We start from the raw sequence: 14,154 nt of genomic DNA, 5'->3' as shown, positions 1-14,154 counted from the left end.
CCCTCCCCTATTTCTTTCTCTCACACATATACACCTCTAAAATCAGAAAGGGCATGAGTTCATTCTCCTAAATTGAAAACTAGGACTAACATGCTGTAGAGAAAAGGTATTTCAATCTTCAAAGAAGTGAGCTCCAGAAAAATTTTATTAAAAAAATTTTAAATATTATAAACGTGATTATACTTGATTTTATACTAGTATTAATCTATAAAAAGAACAGAAACATGTCAGTTACTACTGAGTGTACGAGATATAGGAATATTCACTATAGAGAGATATATAAAGCCATCATCAAACCAGTTTTTCTTATTTTAAAAAGGAAAGCGAGATTAAATATTTTGCTGAAATGACCAAAAAATAGTCAATAAAAATGGTTTGGAAAAATGTTCTGCTGCCTTTGACATCACAAAATTCCATTAAGTAACTGCACAATAGAAGTAAAGAAATGCCTAAGCTTCTTGGATATTAATAATAAGCCAAATATAACTGCTTTGTATACATTTCAGAAAATAAATTTGGTATTCGAGTTTTTCCCATTACCAAGGTCCCCTTAATGTATAAAAGCATGGTAATATCAAATTCATTAAAAACTTGAAATATTTAGTATATCTCTATTCTTGGTTCAAAATATACTGCTAAGATTCAGTTACTTCGGAGGGTAAGAAAAAAAGATATAAATTAAAAATAAAAGTGAAAAGGTATTATGTTCCTGTGGCTTAGAAGCCAAGGACAGACTGAACAACAGAGCACTAACACTTCACCACAGTGGAGGTCATTTCTAAAAGTAAGATGTACCAGAAGGAGGATCTGACAAAACACACCTGAACTGTTGCAATTGAAGTTTCAATCTGGCTCAGAGTATGGAGTTTCTTTTTCAGGCTGGTTAAGATGGCAGAACGAGGGGGAGGAGTGACCGACATGGCTTGTGGTCTGTTGATAAGGAGATCTTCATGCTGCCACTGTTCAAAGAAAAAGAAATGTAATAAAATAAGCAGGAAAAAGGCCTTTAGATAAACAAGGGAGGGGAGGTGTGATTTAGGACTGGGGGAAGAGGGAAAAAACCCAGCTGCAGCAAGGTGGAGTGAGCAGGGAAGAATAACAGAAACACAATAAAAGAATCAACCAGGTGGAAAATTTCCTGAGGTAGAGAATGGCTGATAAATTTCTGGGATCACTGATATGCAACATTTAAATAGTAATTCTGAAGATGTTTCCTAGTCTAAGTAAAAATCTGCTGCACAATCCCCCTAAAATATAATCTCCAGTTAAGAAGTTGGAATAGGCAAGGTAGGGGAAGAGTTCCCCAGCACGGAGTTTACAAGTAACTGAAAGAAGCAATGGCAGCAGTCACAGAAGAAAGAATTCTCCAGAGAACCTACAAGCGACAGAAAGGCATAGGTAACTACTGACAGAGGATCAAGCCATCCTGTATGCTGTAAGGTGGCCCCAGAAGGCCCAAGGGGCATTTGGGTTAAAATTTAAAAGTTACATTGTGCTTACAGCTTAAAATGTGTTCAGATGAACAAAACTGGAAGGATTTTGATAATGTTTTCCATATAGTTGTCAATTTTTTAAGGGAATAAACTCTAAAATGTATTAAACAATAAAACTTTTCAACATTTTATATATATATATATGTATTTTTTAATAAATTTATTCATTTATTTAATTTTTGGCTGCATTGGGTCTTCGCTGCTGCACGCGGACTTTCTCTAGTTGCAGTGAGCGAGGGCTACTCTTTGTCGTGGGGCGCAGGCTTCTCATTGTCGTGGCTTCTCTTGTTGCGGAGCACAGGCTCTAGGCACGCGGGCTTCAGTAGTTGTGGCACACAGGCTTCAGTAGTTGTGGCTCGCGGGCTCTCGAGCGCAGGCTCAGTAGTTGTGGCGCACGGGCTTAGCTGCTCCGCGGCATGTGGGATCTGCCCGGACCAGGGCTCGAATCCGTGTCCCCTGCATTGGCAGGCGGATTCTTAACTACTGCACCACCAGGGAAGCCCCTCAACATTATATTTTTTAGAAGTAAAATAAATACCAAAAAATCCCAATGTGCTAGAAGAACTGTTAATATATAATAAATGCAACTTCAGAATTTGAATAAATTACTTTTCTTATGAGGTAAGAACACAGCTAATGATAAAACTGCAAACAGAAGGAAATACACTGGTTCCATGCCCCACCAATTCCACTCTTGGGAAGTAGCTTCAATATAAATGAAGTTATTAACTGGTTTGTAACACTGCCAAATATAACTGCTTTATATACATTTCAGAAAACAAATTTGGTTACACAAAGTAACCAGTGTTTGTGCCAAAACAGATCCCAGGATAATGTAGTCCCCCAATATTACTCCATGAGTTACAACTTGTCTGAAGCTACTGACAATATTGAAGCCTATAATTGAAATAAAGAAAGAAGAAAAATAGCTATAATTTATACTGTGCTTAGTGTCTTACACAAATCATCATTTTTAACCTGCACAGTCATCAACATTTTAGAGAGGTACTGTCCCCATTCTACAAGTAAGGAAATCAGACCTTAAGGGAAGTTAAACTTAAGTTCATATACCTGAATCCAAATCCATCTCACTCCCCCAAAGTCTGTCATACTGCCTCTAAACAAACAAGGACAAAAACAGGCTTCTAAGAAACAGTTCCCAAGTGATGACCAATGCATGCACAGAGCTTAGAGAATCAGGGAAACAGAAGTCACTTCAGAAATAATTATGTTAGACAGTACAGAAGGCATATCCACCTAACGAACACATTCAACTGTTAGAAATTACATTTACAAGTAATACTTAATGAAAACACGAACCATACAACTCTGATGGAAACTAATTCAAAGGACACAAAGCATGAACACAAAATGGTCTCAACTACGTAAAAGAGAAACAAGGAATAATTGGAAAGACAGCACCGGAATGCTAATGCATTTCGGTGTTTGCTCTGGGCTGGCACAATTCAGGAAGTTTAAAATTTTCTCTTCTTTATACTGTTCTGTATTAATTCCCGCAGTTTTTCAAATTCCTACATTGAGGAAAAACCCCTTTATAAAGAGAAATACTAACTTGAAACATGGCGATATGCAACTGAACGCGCTGTAGGCTTGTCTTACAGGAGGAGATACTCGTCTCCAGCCTGCGCACCAAGTCGTGCTTCTTCCAGGCAGTGTCGTAGGAGCTCGCCAGCACAGTCGCCCTGTTCATGACCAGCTGAGAGAACTTCCCGATCTGGATGTTGTGCTCCACTGCTTTTTTACACAGATCATCAACTGAAACTTTGCTTTCAGCACCAAAATCCTTTGCCTCCACTTGAGCAATAATGTCTACCCCTAGAGCACTGATGAAGCTGCACAGCGTGAGGCCCAAGGCTTGGTTCGGGAGTCCAATCAGGAGCTGCCGCACAAAGTCAGCTGTGAATGCTTTTATCGGTTTAGCCATCTGGTCTTCACTGAAACAAGAGTTTCTAAAAAGGGTTTTCACATTGACAATCTGTACAGGCCCATTTACAGTATTCTGATCTTCAAGTGAACTTGATCCTAAAAAAGGAAATTTTTCTTTCAGTATTTCATGCAACACTAAAATAAGGTAATAATGCTGCTTATTTAAAAACTTGAAGATTGCATTAACTTAGTATTTTAATTTAATTTACAATTAAGCATACTCTATCCTGTCCCCCTCCAAAGTACTACACAACTAAACCCAGCTTGTTTAAGAGTGAAATATTACCTGACAAAGTTTTAGAAAAGGTACCACAGAGCCTGAAGAACTCCTTAATTGTCTGTAGTCGTTTTAGAAAGAAAATCTCTTCAAGCACCTGTCGGTGATTATCATCATCAAAAAAATTGACTTGGGTGCTCCTGGCTTCCCTTATAATGTCAATCTTTCGCCAAGCTATAGGAATTTCCATCTTATTTAGCTATGTAAATGAAAGAAAAGCAAGTTCACTTCTCCACTCTTCACACACTGAACAACTACTTTCCTACATTTGCATTATTCATAAAACCATGTCAATATTTACCTTTTCAACTAATAAGCCAAAAGCAGTCTCAACTTGGGCAAACATGCCATCAAATGCTACCAAAAGCATCTGGCCAGCTGACATTTTTGGTGTTTCATCAACTGAACCATTTCTTGGTTGGATTAATTCACCATATTGAGCATGAAGTATTCTAGAGGAAAAGAAAGGGGAGTTAAAACCCTCGCTGAAGAGTATTAAATTTGGGGGAAAATGTAAGATCAACAAGTCTTACAGCTAGTGTGTGGAGTCTAGGGGAAAAGTCTCTGTATGAAGGAAGGAGTGTTATTAGCCATCATTAATGTGAGTAAATTTTATGCAAATTTGAACTATGACATTTTAAAAAGAACTATATAAAGTATTACAGTCTCACTTTATACACAGAATGTAAAATAATATAAAATGACAATATTTTTTTTTTAAATGTCGAGAATCACACAGTTCTAAAGCTGGTGGACCTAGCAAAAGTTGTCAAGTATGTTCACACTACTGTCACATGGCAGAGCCAGCTACAGACAGTAAATGGAAATACCTATCACTTTTGGCATGCTGAGTTTCGAATAATGCATAGCTTGAAGGTAGGTCTTCAGAAATTTGCCTTTCACATTATCATTAAATTAAGAACTTACGTAGTGTTTATGTATCCAAGCACTATTCTAAACATTTTATATAAAAAAGCAAAAATACAATTCCCAGTACCTATGACTACTATCAGTAAAACTAATGTTAACTAGATTTTCAACTTTATCACACACACATAAATAGCTATAAAACTATTAGGAATTATTAAGAGAATTTAAAATTTAGGCTACCCGAGAAATTTCTAATGGAAAAAGAGCTGCATGATGGTATAAAGTTTTACTTGAGATTACCAAAAAGTTTCTCTAATACAAGATACACACAGGCTGTAACAGAATCAAACACGAAGTCTGTAACCCAATGCATACATGGAAGGAAACATTCCTCCATTTGACAGTAAAGGGAATCTAGATTAGATATTAAGGGAAAATAAGGGCTGAAATTTTGTGAGGAAGAAAAGTATATAGATTTAGCATCTAAGTTTTAAAATAATGTTAGAAATTTTATGATAAAGCTCTTGTGCAAATAATCTAAATCACTATTTGGCTGGCATTTATGTTTATGCTATACTGATTACAGTTACTTTTTAAATTTTATGGTAAAACAACTACAAAGAAACAAGAAAATAGGAAAATTTTTAATGCAACATAAAAGAAAACATTAAGGAGCTGTTACCTTTTTTGGTGAAATAAGGCACCATAAATTAAGAAAAATAAGTTTACATTTTAGATATATACTTCCTGCAGTTTAAGAATGAAAAGGTATTTGCTTCAAAATAACTGGAGCAGTACAATTTAAATAAGATTAAACAGGTGCAAGAGAGAGAGAGATTAACCAGGTACAGATAATTACTGAAGTTGGTAAAATGGAGGTTCATTACTATTCTACTTTCTTGTATCTTGGAATTTTCCCATGGGAGGAAGTATGGTGGGTCAATTCATTTCTACTCTCTCAATTATACCTTCTGAAGGGAACTGGACATCAGAATGCCAAAGAAAGAGGCCTTGAGTCACGAAGCACAAAGGGTAGGGCTTAGCTTTGGGTACAGTGCATGGCTGGAGAAACTGCCCAACCTCTACAGGTTCCAAAGTCAAACTGTTACCCTAGATTTAAGAGTCAAGAAATACAATGTTCAATACCTAAAACAAACTTATAAAACTTAAGCTAACTTAAAAGTGTTCATCTGAAATGAGGTGTATACTCCACTAGCTAACTAAACTGGCTCAGATGCTTCCATGGAGTTCCAAGGGCTGGCTTAAAAAGTACCACACTCTACTTTGTGTGTGTGCACATGTATGGTGAAACTACAGCCCTAAAAGAATACATATATGTATGTGATAAAACTACACACACACACACACACACGAGTGCATGTGTAACTGGTGAAATCTGAGTAAGCTCTGTGGGCTGTACCCATGTCAATTTCACGGTGTTGCTGCTGTACCATAGGTATGCAAGATGTTACACTGAAGGAGGAATGAAGGGTACACAAGACCTCCCTGCACACTTTTTTTTTAAACACAACTGCCTATGAGTCTGTAATTATTTCCAAATAAAAGGGTTTTTTGTTTTTTGTTTGTTTGTTTTGGCCCTGCCTCAAGGCTCACAGGGTCTTAGCTCCCAACCAGGGATTGAACCCGTGCCCTCAGCGCAGAGTACTAACCACTGGATCACCAGGGAATTCCCCCAAATAAAAGGTTTTTTTTTTAAAGACATTACTTATAAATGCTTATATATATATATATATATATATATATATATATATATATATATCTGCTCTGAAAATTAAAAGTAAGCTTACAGTAAAATAAGAACTCAAAACTTTTATCTGGCTACCCATCTCTTTCACAAGAAAAGAGAACACAGCTTAGCTTTCACTTGCCTGGCGACATCGATGTAATGAGCATGTGTTTCTTCCTCAAGTCCCATAGCTGCATTTCTTAAATAGGCTTGAAGGGATTCAACTAGAGTCTGCAGAGGAACACCATCAGTTGTCTGCTCAATAAGACTGTCCAGTTCATGAAGCATACTTTCTAATGTGTATTCTCCTTTCATTAAACATCTCAGTGCTTCTGGAAATATGATTTGCCGGAAATTTGAATTTAATTCCTATAAATATGTGAGAAACATATTTTAATGCTTTCTGAGTTTAGAGAAAGCAGCATTAAAAGGGAGGAAGTCAAATCACTTTTCGGACCCAGAGATGAGAAACACAACGTTCAATACCTAAAACAAACTTCTAAAATTTAAGCTAATTTAGAAGTACTCACCTGAAGTGAGGTGTATACACCATTAGCTAAGTGAACTGCCTCAGATGCTTCCATGGGGTTAGGAATGTCTAAGTCTTGTGGCACTAGGTGACACTGCTTCAGTAACTGAACAAGGCATGTGACATTTCCACTCATACTGCAGAGCTCCTCCAAGAACCAGGCTCCATCCCGAGAAGTCAGATCAACCAGCTGCTCTCCAGCACTCGAAGCTGCACCTTCCATCATTAGGTTACGTCTAAAAAATGAGATAAATATTTGTACAGTGAAACTGACTTAGCTAAACACACATAAATGGGATATCTCAAAATCTGAAAGGAAATAAAGCAGTCTTACACCGAGCAAGACTAATGAAAGATAAAGGATATCTTAAGTTTGGGATCAAACAAAAGACACATGAACTCTCCATAAGCATCAATGTTCGCAAGACAATGAAATGGTCTCACTATGTGGTCAGCTAACTCACCTTGTGAGGGTACAAAGGGCAGAAATAATAACACTTGCTAGACTCAAAGATCCTTCCTCTCCGTTCTCGTGAAGGAAAACTTTGATACAACGTTCAATTTCTTTCAACTGATCTTCACAAACAGGTACAGTGACAGCTTCCTGTTTCAAGCGTTCCACCTGTCTAATAAGACGGCTGTTTATGTCTGTTGCGTACCGCTGCAGGGTCATCTCAGTGGCAGTGATGAACTGACACACGGTTGGGGGTGGCTGGGGCGCATACTGCACTTCATATCTGTAAACAGAGAAAGAGGTGCTTGTAAAAAAAGTTCACGCCTTACAAAATACGAAAAAAGACAATATGGAATACTGCATTTGATCTTCAAACCTTGAAGAGTAGAAATCATTATTTCCATTTTACAGAAAAGGTCTCGAAAGCGAAAGTAGCTTCCTAAGATAACTTGTTAGTGAGCGATAGAATCAATATTTGAATTCAGCTCTCTTTACCCTGATCCAACCATGCTTACACTGGGATACATTTTAATCAATTAGGAAAAACACATTGTCTTTTAAAGGAAAACATGAGCTCAAACCCTCTTAAAACCAAGAGAAAAGTGACTCCATTTAAATTCCATCTATCAACCATTTCTTTCAGAAAAATAGAATACTATGCAATTAAAAACATGAACACAACTTTGCTTCCAGTCCCAATGAGAAGTAAAGAAAATGGAAAGTGATCAAACTTACTTCCTGTAGAGATCCTGACAGCGCTCTACTGTGGTGTTACAGATGAGCTCTTCCATCCAGGTTTTCCATTGCTCAATTCGATGTTTCTGAAATATAGCCTTCGGATACTGCAGAGCTACGGTTGCATAGTGGTGCAGCTGCTCCAGACAGCCTCGCAGCACCGAGCGCCTCTGCTGCAGGAGGGTACCGACTTCCCCCTCCAGCTGCTCACACTGGCTGATCAAGTGGGCCTGGCCAGCATTCTGCAGAAAGGCTGTTGCTGGCACATAGCTTGGAGGACCTTTGGGTAAAAGATAATCATTGATTACAATGAAACCATTTCAAATCAGCAGTTACTGAAAGGGAGTACAAACCAGAACTCCACACACGAACACAACAACAACAAAACCCACATGCTCACATGTATATCTAAAATAAGTCAGCCCATACCAAGGTCCATTTGTGTGCTTATCTCCTGAAGCAAACTTGCCAGCTGTGTTGCTTCTAAATTATTGAATGCAGCCTGATAATGTGTTATCCACTGTTCAAATTCATTCAGCTTCACCTGGATTGCTTCCTGAACAGCTCTTTGCTGAGTCTGTAGTTGAGTGTGTTCAGAATACCTAATGGAAGGAAAAATTTTTGATTGCTCTTCTTTCTTCTGTGTACTTTCATCACCCTGAAAGTACATTTTGCTTATACTTGGACTGCCTGGTAAGCTTCTTTTCAATCTTGAGGGCACTGCTCAAATGTCCTTTCCTTCTCTGTTTTTTCCTGACCCTACAGAGTTCCCTAACTACACTCAACATTTTAAATAAAATTCTACCACATTTGCCAGGGTTACGAGTTATTTGAAGTATGGAAGACTGAGACTTAATAGGTCTCCGTAATCTCAGCGTCTCCGGCAGTGTTTGGCACTTATACATTTAACCACCCTTCACTGAGCTGGGCAGCCGCTCTGTGCAAGGTTCATTCACTTAGATCACTTTTAGTTTAATGCTCAAAAAAACTCAGCCAAGCAGACAAGATCCACTGCACAAATGAATAAGGATTCAGATACAAACCGCAGAGAGAAAACCAAACCCCAGCTTTTCTGAATCCAAGTTCAGTGTTCTAACCACCATGTCCACCATCTCCCATAGTTACTCAAACATGTAAATTAAATATAATAAAGCAGAAAATTTAAGTGAATTCTGCTTTATTAACACTTTGAAAATGCAGTCCTTGGGAGAGCTTTATTTATCTGAGTTGCTGCAATAATTCTAATTCAGGTTGACAATGTTTACACAAAAATATGAAAATTATCCTTAATGGCATATCTTTAGAAATAAGAGTTCAACACTTGTTTTAAACCTGTGTTGCAGAGTATGAGAAGGATGATCCACTCCTTCAGCTCCTTCTAGAAATTCTATTTCTTCCAACAGTTTGCCCTGCAGTTTTTCCACATCTGTTAGTTGCTCTTGCAAGCTCAGGTATTCATCTAAACTGCTGTCCAGCTTGGGAAGTACAACCAGCATCTCGTCCCTATTCTTAAACCAGTTCACCTGTAAAAAGACATTATTAGGAAGATTCTTATATAGGGCTGACTATGAGATATGATGATGTCTGTCAGAAGGATCATGTTAGAAGGACATTCTGCACATGTTACTCTACTTAAATCTCAACAAAGCCGGGGTGTGTGTGTATGATGGCATCACCCATATTTTTACAAAGATAACTAATGTGGTCAATTCAAACAGCCATAAAATGAAGACTCAATTCCACAATAACACGCAGTTACCACCATGCCACACAAAACAAGATTAGCATCACTGGCTACCACGATATTAAAATCAAGAAGGAGGGAGGCTATCCAAGTAAAGAACACTTAAAACCGTCATTGGTAAACACTTTTCAGTCTATTAAGAAAGGTATAATTTTTTCAAATCATTAACCCACCTCCCATGTGTGAGGGTGACTGTGTGTCTTTGCATGGGAGCATTTCTTAGTGAAAGATCACAGCAAACTGTGTCTTACTTCGCTGCCATTTCAGTATTATACACTACAGTCGTACAAAACCAATTTTTAGAAAAAGTTCCACTCTTGGACTTCCCTGGGGATGCAGTGGTTGAGAATCCACCTGCCAATGCAGGGGACACGGGTTTGAGCCCTGGTCCAGGAAGATCCCACATGCCACGGAGCAACTAAGCCCGTCTGCCACAACTACTGAGCCTGCGCTCTAGAGCCCGCGAGCCACAACTACTGAGCCCATGTGCCTAGAGCCCGTGCTCTGCAACAAGAGAAGCCACCGCAATGAGAAGCCCGCGCACCGCAATGAAGAGTAGCCCTGCTCGCCGCAACTAGAGAAAGCCCGTGCACAGCAACAAAGACCCAATGCAGCCAAAAATAAATTAATTAATTTTTTTAAAAAAAGAAAAAGTTTCACTCAACTTTTTTATGGACATGTTAACTTTTTTTTTTTTGGCCATGCCACACAACTTGTGGGATCTTAGTTCCCCGACGAGGGCTGGAACCTAGGCCCCAGCAGTGAAAGCGCCGAGTCCTAACCACTGCACTGCCACGGAATTCCCTGGACATGTTAACTATTTTTTTTTTTTTTTTTTTTGGTTCCATCAAGTCTTAGTTGTGGCAGGCAGGCTCCTTAGTTGTGGCATGCATGTGGGATCTAGTTCCCGGACCAGGGGTCAAACCTGGGCCCCCTGCACTGGGAGGGCGGAGCCTTAACCACTGTGCCACCAGGGAAGTCCTGGACACGTTAACTATTAACCAAAAGATGACGATGACTTATTATCATTGGCCTCACCTTAATTTCAGCTACTCTTGAAGAAAAAAGGCTGCGAGTGATCTCTCGTTCCATCTCTCTCTTGCTCTGCTTGCTCTCGGCCTGCTGGCCCCCTCCACCATAGACGGCACCAGCAAACCCGGCCTCACCCCCAGCTGTCCAGTCCACCAGGGGGTCATACACAAAGGCCTCTAGCAGTGTCAGCAGAGTCTCTCTGCCACGCCGCATAATGTGTAGAACCTGTTTTCAGAAGACTTTTAATTAAGTTTTGCCACAAGTTTCCTCATTAAAATGTAGTTTTTCATTCCAAAGGATTTGTTGATTTAAACAGGTACACTAAGAGGTGTAAGAGAAAAAAAACCACATACCTGCTCACATGAAAGCCTAAAAACACCTTCTACTCCAGTTACACCCAGTGCTGTTTCAATGTTCTGTGTCATTCGAAAAGGTACTTTCTCAGGAACTCTAAGGCTTTTACCTTGAAAAGATAAATCATTATATTTTTGTCCTTTCACCAAAATAAATTCGACCCTCATATAAAAAGTCTTTAATTTTACCTTTTTCAAAGCAAACATTGTAATCTATGTGAACAACCTCTCCAGTCGTCATATCAATGAGAACATTATCCAGATGTCTATCTCCAAGGCCAATTATGTATCCGACCATAGACATGACTGCAGTAGATCTGGCATAAGACTAAAGAAGAGGGGATGGGGGAGCAAGTTAAGCATCATTAGCAAATTTCCTTCCAACATGGACTTGATTCTCTAAAATTTACAAACCTCCATAATCCTACTCCCTTATTTCTAAATAAACAGCTAGCGCTCTGCAGGGACGCTGCACGTAGTCACAGAAACTCTGCACTGAGCAACAGCATACGACACAGGTTGGTCCAACTTAATCATTATCAGAATGCAGGATTTAAAAAAACAGAACTATTCTTCAGCCTCTCTAGTTTTTCCCTTTCTAAAGTTTTTATTCTCCTTTTCATTTAATCCATAATCCCCTCCATTCTGCCTTCATCCAGTCATGGCTATGCCTCATAAAAATAAATGTAATATAAGATTCAAATGCAGGTCTCAAACTACCAAGTCTGGAGGGAGGCAGGAGGAAGGTGAACAAGACAAGACAGGAAGCAGGCAAAGAAACAATAATACTAATGATAGTCTAAAATAAAACACATACCTGTGTGACTCTCCACCATTCATCAGGGGTGGTGCAAGATGACCAAAGCTCTTTAGCGAGGAGATTTGGGGGCGTGGCCTCCATTAACTCTTCTAATACCGCCTTCATCACATGAAGAGGCCAATCCCGTCGGGACACATCCAGACTAAGTCCAACTGCTTTCAAAGCAGGACTAATTTTACTGTAATAAAGTTCACTAGGACGGGGTACAATTCCAGGATTCTGAGGAGTTTGGTAGGAATCTTGGGCCTTTAAAAAAAATTTTTTTAAGGAAAGATCAACTTTCTTTAAATAAGGATAAAGATTACCTTGACTATAAAGCAGTATTTTAAAAACTGGTTTTTCAGCAGAACTCTCTACTTAGCTAGCTAAATCTCATCCATCAAACAGCCAAGTCGTCTGGACTATGCATCTTTCTTACAATCTACATATCATTTTCTTAATTTGGTCTTACTACTTTATTGAAAACTCTGTCTACTGTTATATTTTCTTGAGGTTCAATTCAAGCTCAACATCCAAGTTACATTCTTCTTTGTAACATATAATTCTGTTTAAAATTTATCACTCATTTTTTGAACATATTTCATTCTTCACCAATACGGCTTAATCAATGTAAAATTAACAACAGATATGCAGAAACACCTCAGACAAAACTTTAAATAGCCCTTCTCTAATCCCACCGCCAATTCACCCCCCAGTACCTCTTCTGTGGCCTCCTAGGCCCGGCTAAAAAACCTGAAGCCTTTCAAACTCTTGCTCCTCCCCATACCTGCCCTACTTAGATTCATTTTATTTGTCTAGATGTTGGAATCTGAAGTTGTGACTTTAAAAATTTATCTTCTTATCTGTAGTACTTAGTGCTACTCCTGTAATATACACTAAGCACTCAGCTACTTAGCTAAATGAATTCTAAAAAACTGTTCTAAATCGTAATAAATTTCACGGGTACAAAATAGGATGCCGCAGTGATTAACTCCAAATTTAAAGTTGTGTCTATTCCTTCTTTAACTCTTATAAACTTGGAAAAAACCTCAAGGGCAGTTAAGACTAGAAATATGTCACATGTAACAGAGAACAGACTAATATATATACTTGTTTATTAACATTCAAATAAAAGCACATATTTTAATTTTAATCAACCTTTTGTGCTTGTAAGGCAGCTTCCCGTTGTTGCCATCGTTTGTAAAGACCAAATAAGGGTGTGGCTCCATCCACCCACTGGATTAGGCCTGATCGAGTTCCTAGTGGTGTTACAGAATAGTGTCGAGCATGGAAACGGGGTGTTTCCTGGCGATTGATTGTAGCAAACATAGTATTTACAATAGACAGAAATTGCATTATTCTCTCATCCAGATGTAAATCCTCCAATCCTATGGAAACAAAATTAAAGTAGCTAGAGTAGGTGACCAGATGGGGTGAAGTGCAATGGGATGGGACTGGAAACATACCACTTTTTTGTGCTCCTCTCAATTAGCAACAGCAGTCAAGAAGTGACAGCCAAAGAAGCACAATGAGAGCATTAGACAACATTCTATTGTCACAAGGTATTAGATACTAGCATTATTAGCTGTACCTCAGTTGCCCTGCTTCTATAAGTTCATAAGCAAGAAGAGAGGAAGCAATGGAAAATCATACTACACAGCCTCCAACTACTTCTATCAAAATACAGGATACTCCAGGCTATTCACAACATATAGATATTCACCTAAAACAATCCTAACACACACTCACACACACACACACACACACTCACACACACAGTGTTAATAATCAGACTAATGTTCTTCTTTTAAATCTCACCTTTAAAAAGATAAGGATAGCTCTTCCCATCTGATCCGAGAAAGAGAAGTTTCTTTGGCTTGGTTTTGGTAGGTAAGATTGTGATGGTTCCACCCACACTGTGGATTGTGACAGTGTCTCTGGCTGAGACTTCTCCAGGAAGAGCAATTTCAGTGTTAGTCATGGCAGCCAGCCACGGGCTGATTTCTTCAAGACGCAAGATGTAACTTGCACGTTTCTGTGCTCTCTGTTGCAAACTCAGCATTATCTATATTTAAGATAGGAAAAGTTTACAATACCATTACAACACTTATTTTCTTCTCCATTCTATCTGGCTTAAAGATAAATTTAAAATACAAACACCTCCTGTCTAGTTC

General features: G+C 38.7%; 1 protein-coding gene across 2 annotated transcripts in view; it reads right to left on the bottom strand.

The window, feature by feature from the left end:
- SMG1 (SMG1 nonsense mediated mRNA decay associated PI3K related kinase) overlaps nucleotides 1-14,154 on the bottom strand; it is a 97,404-nt gene that overhangs the window by 13,282 nt on the left and 69,968 nt on the right. The window contains exons 40-55 of one of the 2 annotated variants that reach the window (XM_082857250.1): nucleotides 13,799-14,045; nucleotides 13,139-13,368; nucleotides 11,999-12,247; nucleotides 11,371-11,509; nucleotides 11,182-11,291; nucleotides 10,835-11,053; nucleotides 9,385-9,575; nucleotides 8,482-8,654; nucleotides 8,053-8,332; nucleotides 7,328-7,600; nucleotides 6,865-7,099; nucleotides 6,477-6,703; nucleotides 4,019-4,169; nucleotides 3,727-3,916; nucleotides 3,067-3,536; nucleotides 822-959 (exon numbers count right to left, since the gene is read on the bottom strand). In XM_082857250.1, the coding sequence (XP_082713376.1) occupies nucleotides 822-959; nucleotides 3,067-3,536; nucleotides 3,727-3,916; nucleotides 4,019-4,169; nucleotides 6,477-6,703; nucleotides 6,865-7,099; nucleotides 7,328-7,600; nucleotides 8,053-8,332; nucleotides 8,482-8,654; nucleotides 9,385-9,575; nucleotides 10,835-11,053; nucleotides 11,182-11,291; nucleotides 11,371-11,509; nucleotides 11,999-12,247; nucleotides 13,139-13,368; nucleotides 13,799-14,045 (3,522 nt within the window). Of the gene's footprint in view, nucleotides 1-821; nucleotides 960-3,066; nucleotides 3,537-3,726; nucleotides 3,917-4,018; nucleotides 4,170-6,432; nucleotides 6,704-6,864; nucleotides 7,100-7,327; nucleotides 7,601-8,052; nucleotides 8,333-8,481; nucleotides 8,655-9,384; nucleotides 9,576-10,834; nucleotides 11,054-11,181; nucleotides 11,292-11,370; nucleotides 11,510-11,998; nucleotides 12,248-13,138; nucleotides 13,369-13,798; nucleotides 14,046-14,154 lie in introns of those variants that run through there. The other variant, XM_082857249.1, reaches the window with a different exon arrangement.

This window comes from Leucopleurus acutus, assembly GCF_964270905.1.
Source record: "Leucopleurus acutus genome assembly, chromosome: 16".
In the NCBI taxonomy this organism is placed as follows: domain Eukaryota; kingdom Metazoa; phylum Chordata; class Mammalia; order Artiodactyla; family Delphinidae; genus Leucopleurus; species Leucopleurus acutus.
This window is presented reverse-complemented; position numbering and strand designations above follow the sequence as displayed.